The sequence below is a fragment of the Chlorocebus sabaeus genome, chromosome 21 (genome assembly GCF_047675955.1).
Source record: "Chlorocebus sabaeus isolate Y175 chromosome 21, mChlSab1.0.hap1, whole genome shotgun sequence".
Taxonomy (NCBI): Eukaryota; Metazoa; Chordata; class Mammalia; order Primates; family Cercopithecidae; genus Chlorocebus; species Chlorocebus sabaeus.
In genome coordinates this window covers 257,548-275,945 of record NC_132924.1, presented here as the reverse complement: position 1 = coordinate 275,945, position 18,398 = coordinate 257,548, and the positions used below count along the sequence as shown (strand labels likewise).

Here is an 18,398-nt window from a genome sequence, read left to right as displayed (position 1 = left end):
ATCTTGCCAGGTTGCTCAGACTAGGCTCAATACTCCTGACCTCAAGTGATTACAGGCAGGCATGACTACCTGTGCTATTATTTTAAATAATAGCTTTATTAAAATATTATTCACATGCCATTCACTTTATTTATTGAAATCTGCAATTCAATAGGTTTTAGAATACTCAGAGAGCTGTGCATCAATCACCAGTCACTTTTAGAATCTTTTATTACCCTATAGAGAAATCCATACCCCTTAGCCACTACCTCCTACTCCCCCCACCTGCCTTGGCCCCCAGCCTTAGGCAACCATTGATTCATTTTTTTGTCGCTATAGATTTGCCTAATCTGGACAAATAGAATTGTACAATGTGTGATCTTTTGTGGCTTTTTTTCCCTCTTAGCACAATGTTTTCAAAGTTCCTTTATGTCATAGTGTGTATCAATATTTCATCGTCCTATTGCTGAGTAATATTCCGTGGTAGAGATACGCTGCATTTTGTTTATCTGTTCATCAGTTGGTGGACATTTGGGTTGTCTTCATGTTTTGGCCATTATGAATAATGCTGCTATGAAGATTGTTGTACAATATATATTTGTGTGGATATATATTTTTATTTCTCTGGGATATATGTCTAGGAGTGAAGTTGTTGCATTATATGCTGACTGTACATTTTGAGAAACTGCCAGACTGTTTTCTTAAGTGGCTACACCAGTTGGGTGTGATGGCTCACACCTGTAATCCCAGCTACTCAGGAGGCGCCGATGGGAGGAATTGTGCCCATGAATTCAAGACCAGCCTGGGCAAGATAGTGAAACCCTGTCTTGATTAAAAAAAAAAAAAAAATCCAATTGAAATGACAGGAAAAGAAATACCCAAAGTGTTTACACGATTTTATGTTCCCACCAGTAATGTATGTGGGTTCCAATTCCTCCACATCTTCACTGACATTTTTTTTTTTTTTAGATAGGGGCTGCTCTGTCTCTTAGGCTGCAGCCAAATGACACCACCATCACAGTTCACTGCAGCCTTGACCTCCCAGGCACAAGTGATTCTCTGATCTCAATGCCTGGCTAATTTTTATATTTTTTTGGAGTGATCGGATTTTACCGTGTTGCCCAGGCTGGTCTCATACTCCTGGCCTTGAGTGATCTACCCACCTCAGCCTCCCAAAGTTCTGGAATTACAGGCTGAGCCACCATGCCTGGCCTTCACCAACATTTGTCATTATGTTTTGTTTTTTCTTTTATACCTTAAAGCAGTATAAGAACAAGTGTCTTCAATTATAGGAAACAATATAATCCCAGGGCATTGGGAGGCTAAGACAGGAAGATGTGTTGATGCCAGGAGTTTGTTTTCTTTTTTTTTTTTCAGACAGAGTCTCACTCTGTGGCAAGAGTGGAGTGCAGTGGTGCAATCTTGGCCCACTGCAACCTCCGCCTCCCAGGTTCAAGTGATTCTCCTGACTCAGCCTCCCAAGTAGCTGAGACTACAGGTACACGCCACTACTGCCCGGCTAATTTCGTATTTTTAGTAGAGTCGGAGTTTCACCATGTTGGCCAGGCTGATCTTGAAGGAGACCAGGTGATTTGCCTGCCTCAGCCTCCCAAAGTCCTGGGATTACAAGCATCAGCCACCATGCCCAGCCTGACACCAGGAGTTTTAGACCAGCCTGGGCAACCTAGCAAGACCTTGTCTCTACAGAATATTTAAAAATTAGCCAAATGTGGAGGTGCCTGCCTATAGTCTCTCTCTCTCTTTCTTTTTTTTCTTTTTTTTTTTAACTTTTTGAGACATAGTCTGGCTCTGTCTGAAACTCCTGGGATCAAGTGATCCGTCCTCCCACCTCATCCTACCAAGTAATAGGGACCACAGGTGCATGCCACCGAGGTCTTGCTATGTTGCCCAGGCTGATCTTGAGCTCCTGGCCTCAAGCAATCATCTCACCTTGGCCTCCCACAGTACAAGGATTACAGGTATGAGCCACCATGCCTGGTACCTACCCTGCCTGTTGAGAACCAAAAGAAGGATCCAAATTCTCCTTAGCTCAACTCGAGCCATTTCCTGATTGCATCATCAGCAAGGAGCTGGTTATTGGGCTGTCCAGACCTTCCAAGTGGCACAGAAATGAGGTGAGGGAGTTTTCCTGCTCCTCCATTCTGTGAGGAGTTGGAAGATGATGTTTACTCGTTTGCAGAGAGAGATGCCTTGTAGGCACTTTACGATGGAGGGGACCCTGATTCCAATGTCGTTTTTTTCTTTAGAAACAGGACCTTGCCTTGTCACTTAGGATGGAGTTCAGTGGTCCAATCACGGCTCACTGTAGCCTCAAACTCAAGCAATCCTGCCACATCAGCCTTCCCAGTAGCTGGGACCACAGGTGAGCACCGTGACACTCAGTGAATTTTGTTTTGATTTTTTTGTAGAGATGGGGCCTCAACTGTGTTGCCAGGGCTGACCTTGAACTCCTGCACTCACGGGATTTTCCTGCGTTGGCCTCCCGAAGTATTGGTATTACAGGCATGAGCCATTGTGCCCACTGTCTCTGGTTCTTAACCTTCTGCCTCCCTCTTCCACTTTTAAAGAATGCTTGTAATTACATGGGCTCTTCTAGATATTCCAGGATAATCTTGTTTTAAGGTCAGCTGATTTTCAACATTAATTTTATCTGCACTCTTAATTCCCCCTTCCTATGTAATTGTGCTGTGTAACATAGGACATGAACAATTGGTGGGGGTGGGGGTTATTACTTTGGCTACCACAGTAACTGTTTTATGCTAGGTACTGAGCTAAGCACTGGTGAATTAAGCATGAATAACACACTCTCCCTAATCTCCATGCATTCATGGGAGGAGCACCTCACCTGCCATGCTTCTGAGAATCTGGGGAGTCAAGGAAGTCTTCTGTGAGGAGGGGATGCCAAAGTGGACAAGTGACAGAGGAGCCGAAGCTAGCCAGGAAGAGAGTAGAGGTTTAAGGGGAAGCGTATTATAAGCAGAGGGTATCACCCACTTCAGAGACTCCCAGAGGGGAAAGATGAGGCTCAGTTGGACTCCATAGCAGGTGAAATGGAGAGGGGCAAGCAGTGAGGCTGCCTTGCAAGGCAGGGCAGAGCAGGGGCTGTTAAGGAGTTTGGACTTAATCCCAGAGGCAAGGAGAAGTGATGTAAATGGGGGAGTAACGTGATGAGATTCATGGATTAGAGACATGGCTCAGGCTGCTATAGCGAAGACACCAGGGGGAGCAGATGGCTCAGTGGGTGTGCAGGAGACCTCTTACTGAGTTTAGGAAGAGGTTTTTAAAATAGCAGAAGTTTGAGTAATTTAAATGATGGTGGGAAGGAGCTAAGAGTGGGGGATAGGTTAAAGATACAGGAAAGTGGGAGGAAGAACTGACAAGTGAGTTTCCTGAGAGGGCAGGAGAAGAGGAGATTCCCATAGGGGGATTAACACTTTCTTTTCTTTTTCTAAGACAGGGTCTTACTCTGTCACCTAGGCTGGAGTTCAGTGGCATGATCTTGGCTCACTGTAGTGTAGACTTCCTAGGCTCAAGGGATCCTCCTACCCCAGACTCCCAAGTAGCTGGAACTACAGGTGTGCACCACCACCACACCTGGCTAATATTGTTCTTTTTTTTTGGTAGACACAGCGTCTCACTATGTTGCTCTGACTGGTCTCCAACTCCTGGCCTCAAGCGATCCTGCTGCCTAGGCTTCCAAAATTGTTGGGATTACAGGCATGAGCCATAATGCCTGACCTCTGCTAGTTCTGTATTCTCTAGAGATGTCTTTACTTTGTGCTAGTGTGTCCCTCATTATGCTGATCCTCTGTTAAAATTAATACCTTTTTTTCTTTTGAGATGGAGTTTCACTCTTGTTGCCCAAGCTGGAGTGCAATGGCGCTATCTCGACTCACCGCAACCTCCGCCTGCCGGGTTCAAGTGATTCTCCTGCCTCAGCCTCCTGAGTAACTGGGATGACAGCCATGTGCCACCATGCCCAGCTAATTTTGTACTTTTGGTAGAGAGGGGGTTTCTCCACGTTGGTCAGGCTGGTCTCGAACTCCTGACCTCAGGTGATCCGCCTGTCTTGGCCTCCCAAAGTGCTGGGATTATAGGCATGAGCCATTTCACCTGGCCAAAATTAATACTTTTTATATTAAATTTACATATATGTATTTTTTTCTTTTTGATACCAGGTCTCACGCTGTCACCCAGGCTGGAGTGCAGTGGAACAACCTCTGCTCATCGCAGCCTCCACCTGCCAAGCTCAAGCAATTCTCCTGCCTCAGCCTCCCACGTTGCTGGGATTACAGGTAAGTGCCACCACATAGCTAATTTTTGTGTTTTTTGTAGAGATGGGATTTCGCCATATTTTGTAGAGATGGGATTTCGCCATATTTCCCAGATTTCGCCATATTTCTCAGGTCTCAAACTCCTGAGCTCAAGGCAATCCACCCACCTTGGCCTCCGAAAGTGCTGAGATTACAGGTGTGATCCACCTTGCTCATTCCAGTTTAAACTTTTGAGTTGTTTGAGTCTCCTGATTGGACTCCTACAAATACAGAATTGATGCTAGGAAGGGTACCAGGAGATAGACCCACATGGATAGGATTTGGGAATAGGCTTGGTTATCCAAGGAGCAGTGCTGAACTGCTTCCTAATTGGATATAGGATGCTGGTGATTTCCAGGAAGTGACCTCACAATGACTCAAGCTACCACTTACTGTTGATTGTGGTGAAAGGCCAGGTGAAGCATTTGCCCTGCAAGCTTAGGGGTGCTACAGTTGACCACTGCCGCAGTAAAGATGACTCTGAAGAATGGCATGGGATGGATCCTTTCGAATGCACTTGAGCAGTGGTCTCCAACCACAGGGCCATAGAACCGGAGGTGAGCAGCAGGCAAGTGAGGGGAAACTTCATCTGTATTTCTAGCCCCTCCTATCGCTTGTATGACCACCTGAGCTCCATGTCCTGTCAGATGAGCAGCAGCATTCGATTCTCATAGAAGCACGAACCCTGTTGTGAAGCGTGCATGTGAGGAATCTAGGTTGTGCACTCCTTATGAGAATCTAATGCCTGATGTTCTATCACGCTGTCTCCCATCACCCTAGATGGACAGTGTCGTTGCAGGAAACTAAGCTCAGAGATCCCACTGAGTCTACATTATAGTGAGTTGTAGAATTATTTCATTATATATTACAATGTAGTAATAATAGAAATAAAGGGCACAGTATATGTAATGCATTTGAATCATCCTGAAATTATTCCCTCCACTCCCAGTCTGCGGAAAAATTGTCTTCCACACATTCACTCTGTTTTTTGGTAGAGAGAGAGTCTTAATATATTGCTCAGGCTGATCTCAAATTCCTGGCCTCAAGTAATATACCTCTCAGCCTCCCAAAGTGCTGAGTTTACAGGCATAAGCCACCACCCTCAACCAAGTCTTATTTCTTAAACCAAATAAAAATTAAGTGAGATTACTTGAGCCCAGGTGGTCGAGGCTGCAGCAAGCCCTAATTGCACCACTGCACTCCAGCCTAGGTGACAGAAAATAAAAAATAAAATAAAAATAATGTCTCAAAAAGTAAAATAAAATACAAATTAACCCTTTATGACATTCCCAGTAACTTTCCCTCCTAAGTGTTCCCCACAAGTCTTTGAATTTTGTTTAATTTTCACACACATACCATTTAAGACGTTTAAGAACTTCCGTCTATCTGTGTCATCCCTTTATTTCAAAAGAATGTCTTTTTGTCACTTCCAGCTGGATCAACCATGAAAGACTTCTGAATCCAGGAAGAGAGACTGACTGAGCAACATGTTATTCAGGTACAAAAAGACTTGGACTGTAACTCAGAAATGATCAAATAATAGTGCATGCATCAAGTGCAGTGGGAAGCTCTTTTGGACAGTGAGAGAAGCTTCCAATTAAGGTGACCCTTGAAGCCAAGTCCTGAAAGATGAGGAAGAGTTGTATGAGAGTGGGGAGGGAAGTGGGGAGGTGGAGGGATGAAGAATGGGCTGGGATGGGATGAAGTGAGCTGCTCAGTCAGGAAAACCAGCACTGTACAGACCTGGACAATGAAGATGTCACTTTTTTTTCAGGGAATGGTGAATTAAGTGTGGCAGGAATGCTTTGTAGAGACAGTAGTCTGCTTGTATGGAATTTTGCCTGAGAGACCTGACTACAGTTTCTAATTTTTTGATGTTATCATCCATCACTGTCCTTGTCAGATAGTTTGGAATAGGGATAATGATCACAATAACACCAAGCAGAGTATTTCAGTGATTCTCACAGAATCACAGGTAGGTGCCACAGTTATCCCCATTTTATGAATGAAGTGAAGACGACATAGGAATAATGAGTGATTTGCTCAAGCTCACCTGGATATTAAGCTGAGTCAAGTGTTGGGTCTGGTCTGACTTTAATGCTTGCTTTGTTCATGAGCACCACATATTGCCTCTCCTATGCAGTTAAGCAGGTATACAGGTGACAGAAAAGCCCGTGTTTGTCTCTACTCACACACTTCCGACTGAATGTATGTATGGAGTTTCTACACCAAATTCTCCAATGCTCTGCATATTAACTGGGTATCCCGTGATTTTATTCTGATACTACCTGGACTTAGCACAGACTCCACAAGTTAGGGGCTCAGTCCCACGAGACTGTCCTCACTTCAGATGCCAGTGGCAAGTCCTAGGTTGTCACCTGTACTTTTGACCAACCTGTTACAAATCAGGGGTTCCCATAACTCTCTTCTTGGGTTTAATAATTTGCTAGAACAGTTTCCAGAACTCAGAGAAACAGTTTATTTTCTTTTTTTCTGAGAGAAACGGTCTTATTTTGTTGCCCAGGCTGGTGTGCTATATTTCTTTTCTTTTTTTTTTTTGAGACAAAATCTCCCTGTGTCATCCAGGCTGGGGTGCGATGATGTATCATAGTTTATTATAGCTTTGACCTCCTGATCAAGCGATCCTCCCACCTCAGCCTCCGAAGTAGCTGGGACTACACATGCATGTCACCCATGCCCAGCTCATTTTTGTAGTCAGAGTTTCACCATGTTGGCCAGGTTGGCCATGTTGGCCAGATGGGGTTTTGTTGTGTTGCCCAGGCTGGCCACAAATTCCTGGGCTCAAGTGATGCTCCCACCTCATCCTTGTAGAGATGGGATTTAGTTTATGTCACCCAGGCTGATCTCAAACTCCTGGGCTAAATCGATTGTCTCACCTCAGCTTATCAAGTAGCTGGGACTACAGGCACACACCACCATGTCGGGCTAATATTTATTTTTATTTTTTTCTAGAGGTGGGTCTCACTATGTTGTTCATGCTAGTTTCAAACTTCAGGCCTCAAGTGTTCCTCCTGCCTTGACCTCCCAAAGTGTTGGGATTATGGGTGGTAGCCACCATGCCCAGCAATCGCAGGGTCTTTATAAAAGAAAGAGGGTAGGAGATTCAGAAGTGAAGCAGTAGATGTGGTGATGGAAGCAGAGGTAAGAGAGGGAGATTTGAAGATGCTTCACTTCTGGCTTTGAAGATGAAGTCAGGGGCCATGATCCAAGGAATGGCAGTGGCTTCTAGAAGCTGAAAAAGCCAGGGGAACACTTTAGAGTCTCCAGAAGGAATGCAGCCCTGCTGACACCTTGACTTTAGCCTTAATAGACCTAGTTTGTGTTTCTGGCCCCCAGAACTGTAAGATGGTACATTTGTGGTGTTTTAAGCCACTGAATGTAGAAAACTGCAAACTACATTGCAGCAGCAAGAAGAAATGAACATGAAGCCAGGCATGATGGCTTATGCCAGTAATCCCAGCACTTTAGGAATTTAGGCAGGAGGATTACTTGAGGCCAGGAGTTCAAGACCAGCCTGGGCAACAGAGTAAGACCCTGTCTTTACAAAAAATGAAAACATTGGCTAGGCATGGTGGCTCACGCATGTAATTCCAGCACTTTGGGAGACTGAAGTGGGCAGATCACCTGAGGTCAGGAGTTCGAGAGCAGCCTGGCCACATTGTGAAACCCTGTCTCTACTAAAAATACACAAATTAGCTGGGCATGGTGGCACGCACCTGTAATCCCAGCTACTTGGGAGGCTGAGGCAGGAGAATCACATGAATCTGGGAGGTGGAGGTGGCAGTGAGCCGGGATTCCACCATTGCACTCCAGCCTGGGCAAGAAGAGTAAAACTGTCTCAAAATAAAATAAAATAAAATACTAAAAACATTAGCCAGGCACGATGGCATGAACCTGTAGTCCCAGCTACTCGGGAGGCTGAGGTGGGAAGATTGCTTGAGCCTGGAAATTTGAGGTTGCAGTGAGCTGTGATTGTGTCAGTGCACTCCAACCTTGTTGACAGATCTTGAAAAAAAGAAGGCAGAAAGTAAAGAAGAAATGAGCATGGTGGGCATGGGGACAGATGGCAATGTTAAATATTATGGTCAGGGGTAGCCTTCTAAGTGAAAATTGAGCAAAGACTTGAAGGAGGGGAAGGAGCTGGCCAAGGTGCTGAGGGAAGAGGATTGTAGGCAGAAACAACAGAATAAAGTGTCCGAGGTGTGTCTGAGGCTCTGGAAGGAGGCCAGTGGAGCAGAAGGAGAGAGGGAGAGAATTACGGGAGGGGGCCAGGGAGTTGCTGGGTGGGGATCAGTACAGATCATGTAAGCCCTGGGAGGTTATTGCTGGGGCTTTGGCTTTGACACTGACTCAGATGGGAACTGCAGGAGGGTTCTAAGCAGAGAGGCGACATGATCTGTCTTCCGGTTTAAAAGCATTCTCTGGCTGCTGAGTTCAGAAAGACTCTGGGAAGATTTGGGTAGAAGCATGGGGGCCAAGTTATGGCAACATCCAGGCAGGAGATGATTTTGGTCCTGGCCAGGGTCATGGTGGTGTTGAGAGGTGGTCAGAGGGGAGAAGTAGGGGAGGCGGCCAGGGAGTTGCTGGGTGGGGATCTGTAGTGTGTGTTGAAGACAGTCAACAGGATCTCCTAACAGACTGGATGTGAGAGAAGGCAGAGGTCAAGGTTGAGTTTGATTCTTACTGAATTATTAAGTAATTTAAAAAAACACTACTGCCTTTCCCAATCCTAGCAAGTACAGGATGCTAGGTTAAAGAAATCTCTTCAAGTTCATTGCAGTGGCTCATGTCTGTAGTCCCAGCTGTTTGGGAAGCAGAGATGGGAGTATCTTTTAAGGGCAGGAGTTCAAGACCAGCCTGGGCAACACAGCAAGATCTGCTCTTTACAAAAATATTTTTCAAAATTAAATAAATGTAGCTAGGCATGGTGATGTGTACTTGTAGTTTCAGCTACTCAGGAGGCTGAGGTGGGCAGATCTCTTGAGGTCAGGAGTTTGAGGCCAGCTTGGGCAACATAACAAGACCCTCACTCTACAAAAAAATTTAAAAAATAGCCAGGCATGGTGGCACTCAACTGTAGTACCAGCTGCTGGGGAGCTGAGGAAGGGAGATGGCTTGAACCCAGGAGGTTGAGGCTGCAGTGAGCTGTAAGTGCACAGCTGCACTCTAGTCTGGGTGACAGAGCAGAACCTGTATCACAGTACAAATACAATAATGAAATCTCAAGTCAGAGCCTTTCAGCTCTACAACCCTTGCAAACCCTGAGCCATGCAGTAGGGTTTGCGTCGCTGGGAATGAGGAGACCCCTGCCCTGTGTTGTTGCCTGACTAATCAGTGTTTTAAGCATTTGTTAATCAGGGTGGCCGCGGTAGCTCACGCCTGTAATCCCAGCACTTCAGGAGACCCAGGCGGGTGGATCACCTGAGGTCAAGAGTTCAAGACCAGCCTTGCCAACATGGCTAAACCCTGTCTCTACTGACAAAATACAATAATTAGCCGGGCATGGTAGTGGGTGCCTGTGATCCCGGCTACTTGGGAGGCTGAGGTAGGAGAATCGCTTGAGCCCGGGAGGCGGAGGTTGCAGTGAGCTGAGATTATGCCACTTCACTCCAGCCTGGGCGAAAGAGCGAGTATTATATCAACATGTAATGGTTTTATTATTAATATGTAAAGAATGTTAAATATTTTAAGAATCTTGTATCAACATGTAATGACTTTATTAATATGTGATGAATATTTTTAAAATTTTGTGTTTTCTAGTTTTAATATAATTGTTTATATAAAGAAATAGTCTTAGAGGTCTTTAATAAAGTTAAAAAATGTAAAGACATCCTAGACCCCAAAAGATTGAGAACTTCTAGTTTAGAAATATTCAGAATAAGCCACATACAACTTGCTACTTGAACTATTTTTTTTCTTTGTTTTTTATTTTAGGAGATGAGGTCTCACCCTGTCACCCAGGCTGGAGTACAGTAGTACTATCACAACTTACTGCAGTCTTGAACTTCTGGGCTAAGGATCCTCCTGTCTGAGCCTCCTGAGTAGCTGGGACTATAGGTATACATGACGACACTTGGCTAATTTTTAAATTGTTTTGTGGACATGGGGTCTCACTTTGTTGGCCTGGCTGGTGTCAAACTCCTGGCCTTAAGTAACCCTTTCACCCCTGCCTCCCATCCTAGAAGTATGAGCTGCCACAATGAGCACTTCTTCAATTTTCTAAACAAATAAAACATTTCTAAAGTAAGGCTGTAGGATGATGGCAGGAAGATAAAAATAGAAAAACAGAAGAATAAGTTCAAATGACTTACACATATTCTTTTCACAGCAAAAACTTTTAGTATATACATTCCTTGCAAACATAAGGCAAATAAACAGTGTTGTATAGGAACGTCAATACACACTGTACAATATTCCCACTTTGCTGACATGAGTTATGGAAATTTTGTGGTTTACTGGAGTATTACTATCAGTATTTTGCTTCTCTGATCATTTTTATGAACTTCCTTATCTGTTAACTTCTCTCCAAGGTATGTCATATCGTGACATACTGCTGCTGCACAAACATGGCCAGTGTCTTCCTCTTAAACATGTTGAATGCTTTCTTAATTTCTTTTACCCTCTGTCTCTGTGTTTTGCATTTTTCTTACCTTTATTGTCAGGAACTCCAGAAAGTCAGTCATACTAATTTATCGCCATTTGCTTTATTAATTTATACTTTGCTTATATGGAATTTTGCCCAACAGGCCTCATTACAATTTCTAACCTGTTTTGTTTTATTTTGTTTTTTTCTGAGACAGAGTCTCGTTCTGTTGTCCAGTCTGGAGTGTAGTAGTACTATCACAGTTGACTGCAGCCTCAACCTCCCAGGCTCAAGCAATCCTCCCGTCTCAGCCTCCCACGTGGCTGAGACTATAGGTGCTTGCCACTATGCCCAACTAATATTTGGAATTTTCCTATACGTGGGTTCCAGAGGGGTGACAGCGAAACGTGAGTAAGCATGGATTTTGGTATATGCAGAGATGGGGGGCTGGAACTAATTCTGTCTGTATACTGAGGGACGACTGTATATGTTTTTACAGTTATGCTGTAGGACACATACTGTTACATAGCCTTGAAAATAAGAATTTTTAACTGAGTGGAGTAATAATAATATTGATAAAAGTAGCAGCTGGCCAGGTGTGGTGGCTTACACCAGTAATCACAACACTTTGGGAGGCTGAGGCAGGAGGATGGCTTGAGGCCAAGAGTTTGAGACAGGCCTTGGAAACAAAGGGAGTCACCATCCCTACAGAAAAATACATGAATTAGCCTAGTGTGGTGGCATGTTCCTGTAGTCCCAGCTACTTGGGAGGCTGAGGTGGGAGGATTGCTTGAGCCCAGGGAGGCTGAGACTGCAGTGAGTCATGATCAGGCCTCTGCACTCCAGCCTGGGTGACAGAGTGAGACCCTGTCTCAAAACAACAAAAAAGTAGCAGCTAACATCAACTGACCTTTTACCAGTTGCCTGTTAATACCATGGTTTAATTTCTTATAACTGTTTCTTATTTCACTTAACCACTCTGTCTTCCGTTACTCCCAGATTTTCACTGTTTGTGCAGATGACCTTTGTTTAGATTGAATTGTCTCCCCAAGGTATTTGCAGAAGTAAGATTACTGTGAGTCATGGTGAATGGACATTCTCATTACCCTTGATGTAAATTGACAAGGTTTTGGGTGTCTCCCAGCTATAATCTCAGCACTTTGGGAGGCTAAGACAGGAGGATTGTTTGATGCCAAGAGTTGGAGGAGGCAGTTTGGCAGTATGGTGAGACCCTGTCTCTATTATTTTAAAAAATTGTCAAGCTTTACCCTGGAAGGCTTATATACAATTTAAACACCCCTCATAGTATAAGAAAGTGCCCATTTCACTGCATCTTTGCCAGCACAGGGTCTTATAATTTAATGTCATTTTTTGTTTATTTTAAATTGGTAAAAGACCTCATATTACTTTACTTGTCACATTTCTACATCTTTCCTTAGCTTATTAGCTCTATTTCCTTTCTGTCTGTAAACGGTTGTTGTTGTTTTGTTCTTTGAGACAGGGTCTTGCTCTGTCACCCAGGCTTGACTGTAGTGGCATAATCATGACTCACTGCAGCCTTGATCTCCCAGGCTCAAACTTCAGCTTCCTGAGTAGCTGAGACTACAAGTGTGCACCACCACTCCCAGCTAAGTTTTTTCTTTTTTTGAATAGAGACAGGGTCTCACTGTGTTGTCCAGACCAGTCTCTAGCTCCTGGCCTTAAGCAGTCCTCCTGTGTTAGCTTCTCAAATTGCTGGAATTTTGGGTATGAGCCACCGTGCCTGGCCTGGGCTAGTCCTGATTTCTCTAGAGTTCTCTTCACTGTGTGCTAGCCAATCTCTCATTATGCTGTTCCCCTGTTACAATGAATAATTCTCTGGATTAAATTTGACCACTTTAAACTTTTGAGTGGTTTATGTCTCCTGATTGGACTCTGACTAATATACTCGGAAGGGTCCCAGGAGATAAACTCACACAGATGGGATTTGGGCATAGGTTTGATTTTCCAAGGGACAGTGCTGAGCTCCTTGCCAATGGGAAATGGGATGCTGGTGATTTCCGCTAAGTGACCTCACAGTGACTCAAGCTACCACTTACTGTTGATTGTGATGAAATGCCAACTGAGGCACATGCCTTGGGAGCTAAGTGGTTGCTGCACAGGACCGCTATGAAGACTGGTGTGGGAAGGGTCCTTGTGGATGCACTTGAGCAGGGGTCCCCAACCCCTGAGCCATGGAGCTGTAAGGAGCCACACAACAGGAGGTGAGTGGTGTCGAGTGAGGGAAGCTTCATCTGTATTTACAGCCACTCCCCTTTGCTCACATTCCCGGAGCCTGAGCTCCACCTTCTCTCAGGTCAGCAGCAGCATTAGATTCTCATAGGAGCACGCACCCTGTTGTGAACCGTGCATGTGAGGCATCTAGGTTTTGCTGTCCCTATGAGAATCTAATGCCTAATGATCCGTCCCTTTCTCCCGTCACGCTCAGATGGGACCATCTAGTCGCAGGAAAACAAGCTTAACATGCCCACTGATTCTACATTATGGTGAGTTCTATAATTACTATATATCACAATTTAATAATGGAAATAAAGTACCTAATAAATGTAACAGGGTTGGATCTTTTGGCCCAGGTCTTGCCTCCTGGCAGCCTCTGCAGCCTCTCCAGGCCCCGAACTTTCTCCAGTCGGCCTCTACAGACCAAGCTCATGACTCACAATGGTCTATTTAGGCCTGTACCCTACCTCACGGCAGTCTCCACAGATAAGGCTACTGCCTCACAACAGCCTCCACAGGCCCAGCTCCATCGTTACCACGGCCTCTTTAGAGCCAGCTCCTGCCTCCCAGTCTTCTCTCCAGGTCCAGAACTTTCTCAAGTCGACCTCACCAGACACAGCTCCTGCCTCTCATTGCCCTCCCAAGGGCCAGCTTTTGCCTCACGGCCACCTTCCGAGACCCAGCTCCTGTTTTACAGTGGCCTCATGAGGCCCATCTTCTGACTCCCGGCAGCCTGTACAGGCCCAGCTCCTGCCTTACAATGGCCTCTTTAGTCCCAGCTCCTGCCTCTTTGCAGGAGGCCCGAATGTCCTCAAGTCCAGGCCACAAAATCCAGGCCCAAAATGTCTACAAGTCGGCCTCTCAAGGCCCCGCTCCTGTTTCGTTGGCCTCTCCAGGCCCAACTGCTGCCCCCAGGTGACCTCTACAGGCTGCGCTTTTACTTCTGGCTGTGCCTGGAGGCCCAACTCCTGCCTCAAAACAACCTCTTTTGGCTCAGCTCCTGCCCAGTTCCTGGTGGGCTTTGAAGGCCCAAAAGTGCCTCAAGTCAAGCTTTCCAGGCCCACCCTCTGCCTCCCAATGGCCTGGAAAGGCCCAGCTCCTCCGTAACAATGGCCTCTCCAGGCCCACCTTTTGCCTCACGGACATGTTCCCCAAACAAGCTCCTACCTGCCTCCCGGCCAGCTCGACAGGCCCAGATCCTGCCTCACACTAACCTCGTTAGGCCCAGCTCATGCCTCACTGTGGCCTGTCGAGGCCCAGGTCCTGCCCCCCAACAGGCTGTCCGTGCCCGAAACTTCCTCAAGTCAGCCTCTCCAGTCTCAGCTCTTGCCCAACATTGGCCTCTTTAGGCACGGCTCATGCCTTGGTGGCCTCTCCAGGCCTCTCCAGGCCCAGTTCCTGCATCCTGGCAGCTTCTCTAGACCAAGAACTTTCTCAGGTCCGCCATCCCAGGCCCAATTCTTGCCTCCCGTCAGCCTCTATAGGCTCAACCTCTGCCTCACAGGAGACTTTCCTGGCCACCTAGGCCAAGCTCCTGCCTTTCAGCAGCCTCTGCAGGCCCAGCTCCTGCCTCTCAATGACCTCTCTAGAGCAAGGTCATGCCTCACAGCGGCCATTCTGGCTCAGCTTTTGCCTGTTGGCAGCATCTCCAGGCCCAGAACTTCCTCAAGTGGGCCTCTCCAGGCCTTCCTCAAGTGGGCCTCTCCAGGCTCAACTCTTCCTCCCGGCTGCATCTCCAGGCCCATCTCCTACGTCACAACAACCTCTTTCAGCTCAGCTCTTGCCCAGCTCCTGGCAGCCTTTATAGGCCCAAAGCTTTCTCACATCACGTTCTCTAGCACAACCTTCCTCCCAGCAGCTTAAATAGGTCCAGCTCCTGCGTGACCATGGCCTCTCCAGGCTCAGCTCTTGCTTAACGGAGTCCGTCCTCGGCCAAGTTCCTGCCTGTCTCCCAGCAGGCTCGAAAGGCCCAGCTCCTGCCCCCGACAGTCTCTCCAGGCCAAAATCTTCCTCAGGTCGGCCTCTACAGGCTGGTCTCTTGCCTCACACTGGCCTCTCCAGGCCTAGCTCCTGCATCTTGGCAGCCTCTCCAGGCCCAGCTCTTGCCTCATGGCAGCTGCCCCAGGCCAAGTTTCTGACTGCCTGCCAGCAGCCTCAACAGGCACAGCTGCTCCCTCACACTGGCCTGTTTAGGCCCAACTCCTGGCTGTCAGGCCATATCCAGGCCCAGTGCCTGCCTTCTGACTGACTCTTGAAGCCCAAAACTTCCTCAAATCAGTCTTTTTAGGCCCACCTTCTGTATACTGTTGTACTCTACAGGCCAGCCTCTGCCTCACAGTGGACCCTCCAGACCCAGATCATGTCTTAATGTGGCATCCTCAGGTGAAGATCCTGCCTTTCGGCAGCTTCTACAGGGCCATCTCCTGCCTTGCAATGGCCTCTTTAGGCCAAGCTCATGCCCCATAGCGACTTTTCCAGGCACAGATTTTTGCCTTTTGCAGCCTGTCCAGGCCCAGAATATCCTCAACTCGGCATCTCTGGGACGAGTTCATTCTCCTGGCTGCATCTACAGGCCCATTTCCTGCCTCAAAACAACTTCCTTTGGCCCAACTCCTACCGAGCTGCTGGCAGCCTCTGTAGGCCACAGACTTCTTAAAGTAAAGCTTTCCAGGCCCACCTTCGGCCTCCCGGCAGCCTCAGCAATTAAACTATTCCCTCATGGCAGCTATAAAAAGCCAAGTTTCTCCCTGCCTCACGGAATCCTCCAAAAACAGCATTTGCCTCACGGCAGCTTCCCAAGGCCACAAATCTGCCTGTCTCCCAGCAGTCTTGACAAGTCCAGCTGCTGCCTCACAATGGCCCCTTTAGGCCCAGCTCATGCCAAAAGGTGGACTCTCCAGGCATAGCTCTTGCCTCCTGGCAGCCTCTGCAGGCCCCAGTTCTCTAAAAGTTGCCCTCTCCCAACCCAGCTCCTACCTCACATCAGCCTACACAGGCCCAAACTCTACCACACAGTGGCCCTTCCAGGCCCACCTGATCATGGCCTCCTCAGGTGAAGCTCCTGCCTCACAATGGCCTCTGTAGGCCAAGCTCACATCTCCCAGTGGCCTTTTCTATCTTAACTTTTGCTTTTTGACGCATACTCCAGGCCCAAAACTTCCTCCATTCAGCCTGTCCAGGCCAAGATCTTCCTCCCAAAGGCCTCTGCAGGCCCAAATCATCCTGAAGTCAGCCTCTGCAGGCCCAGGTCCTGCCTCCCAGTGCTGTGTAGGTCAAGCTAATGCCTCACAGCAGACTTTCCAGGCCAAGTGTTTGCTTTTGTGCATCGTCTCCATGCCCTCAAATTACTCCAGTCGGTCTCTCCAGGCCCAGCTCTTCCTCCCAGCAGCCAAATTGTCCTCAATTTGGCCTCTCCAGGACCAACTCCTGTCTTCTGGTGGCTTCTGCAGGCTAAAATTGACCTCACGTCAGCCTCTCTAGGCCCGGCTCTTGCCTCTAAGTAGACTCTCCAGGTGCACAACTGCCTCAAGTCAGCCTCTCCAGGCCCAACTCCTGCCTCCCAGTGGCCTCTTTAAGACCAGTTCATTCTACATAATGGATTTTACAGGCCCAGTTTTTCCCTGTTGATGGCTTCCCGAAGCCCAGAACGTTCTCAAATCGGACTCTCCAGACCCATTTGCTGCCACATGGTGGTCTCTCCTGGCCCAGGTCATCTTCCCGGCTGTGTTTATACGCTCAATTCCAACCAGACAACAACCTCTGTGGACGTTCCTCTTGCCAAGCTCCTGACGGCCTATATAGGCCCAAAACTTCCTCAACGCAAGCTCACCAGGCCAAACTCCAGCCACATGGGGGCCTCTGCAGGCCGAAACCATCCCGAAATTGGCCCGTCCAGGTCTAGTTACTGCCTCCCGACGACCTCTGCAGGCCCAGCCTCTGCCTCATGGCAACCTCCACAGGCCAAGGTCTTCCCCCGGCTGCATATACAGGCCCAACTCCTGCCTCTCAAAACACAACTTTTGTCTCTGCTCTTGCACATATTCTACCAGCGTCTGTAGGCTAGATACTGTCTCCAATCAAGCTCTTTTGGCCTCCGCAGTCCAGAGCTGCTCCTGCCTTTCGACAGCTTCGACAGGCGCCGCTCCTGCCTCCCAGTGGCCACTTTAGGCCCAGCTCATTCCTCTCCGGGAACGGCCTTTACAGGCCCACTCTTTGCCTTCTGGCGGCCTCTTCAGGCCGAGAACTTCCTCAGGCCGGCCGCTCCAGACCCAGTTTCGGCCTCCCGAGTTGCTGCCACGCCGAGCTCTTCCTCCTCCCTGCTGCGGCCTCCACAGACCCAACTCCCGCCTTGAAAGCAACAGCCTCTTTGGGCGCAGCTCCTGCCCAGCTGTTGTCAGCCTTTGTAGGCCCAGAACTTTCTCCCATGAAGCTCTTTGGGCCCACCTCCTGCCTCCCGCTGGCCTGCACGGACCCAGCTGTCGCCCGAAAACAGCCTCTGCAGGCCCCGTTCCTGCCTCCCCGGGGCTTCTCCAGGCCCAGCTCGCGCCTCACGGAGCCTCCCCGGGGTCACATTCCTGCCTGGCTCCCAGCAGCCTTGACAGGCTCAGCTCCTATCTCCGCGGTGGCCTGTTTAGGCCCAGGTCAGGCTTCTGGCAGCTTGCCTCGCAGGTGTCAGCTCCTGCCTCCCACTGGCTTCTCCAGGCCAAGGTCCTCCCTCACACGGCTCGTGCCTGTCGCGGCCTCTCCAGGCCCAGCTCCTGCCTGTAGGCGGCCTCTAAAGGCCCCGTCTCTGCCTGACAGTGGGCCCTCCAGGACCACCTCTTGCCGTGCCGTGGCCCCCTCGGGCCACGCCCCTGCCTTTCGGCGACCTCTGCCAACCCGGCTCCTACCTCCTGGTGGCCTCTAAAAGACGCCAGGCCCATGGCCCAGGGCGGCCTTTCGGGGTGGGCCTTTGCAGCTTTGTACCCTCTCCAGGCCCCGAACTTGCTCCAGTAGGCCTTTCCAGGCCCAGCTCCTCCTCCCAGCGGCCTCTGCAGGCGCACGCTGGCCTCGAGTCGGCCTCTCCAAGGATCGCTCCTGCTCCCGGCGGCCCCTGCAGGCCCAACTCATCGCCCAGTCCGCCTCCGCCGGCCCAGCTCCTGCCTCTCCGCGGCCTCTCCAGCTGCCAGACTTTCTCAGGTCAGCCTCTCCAGGCCCAGTTCCTCCTGCCTGCCACTGGCCTCTTG

At 48.4% G+C, this 18,398-nt stretch overlaps 1 protein-coding gene and 1 long non-coding RNA gene across 3 annotated transcripts in view; both read left to right on the top strand.

Moving 5' to 3' along the window:
- LOC140709603 (uncharacterized) overlaps positions 1 to 4,170 on the top strand; it is a 37,023-nt gene extending 32,853 nt beyond the window's left edge. The window contains exons 14-15 of one of the 2 annotated variants that reach the window (XR_012090095.1): positions 2,247 to 2,493; positions 3,625 to 4,170. This is a non-coding gene — a long non-coding RNA (uncharacterized lncRNA). Of the gene's footprint in view, positions 1 to 2,246 lie in introns of both variants that reach the window. The other variant, XR_012090096.1, reaches the window with a different exon arrangement.
- A 9,149-nt stretch (positions 4,171 to 13,319) lies between these two features.
- LOC140709540 (uncharacterized) lies at positions 13,320 to 17,614 on the top strand. Its single transcript, XM_073008631.1, has 3 exons — positions 13,320 to 13,892; positions 13,970 to 14,088; positions 14,201 to 17,614. Exons 1-3 carry the CDS (start codon positions 13,440 to 13,442, stop codon positions 14,520 to 14,522), a joined length of 894 nt encoding a protein of 297 aa, XP_072864732.1. The 5' UTR covers positions 13,320 to 13,439; the 3' UTR covers positions 14,523 to 17,614.
- Positions 17,615 to 18,398: the final 784 nt, after the last annotated feature.

Excerpts from the sequence above, each read along its gene's own strand:
- LOC140709540 (XM_073008631.1), top strand. The coding sequence starts at position 13,440 with ATGGTGAGTTCTATAATTACTATATATCACAATTTAATAATGGAAATA. Across the intron at positions 13,893-13,969 it reads GCCTCATGAGGCCCATCTTC|GAGGCCCGAATGTCCTCAAG; the intron begins TGACTCCCGGCA and ends GCCTCTTTGCAG. Across the intron at positions 14,089-14,200 it reads GGCCCAACTGCTGCCCCCAG|GCCCAAAAGTGCCTCAAGTC; the intron begins GTGACCTCTACA and ends TGGGCTTTGAAG.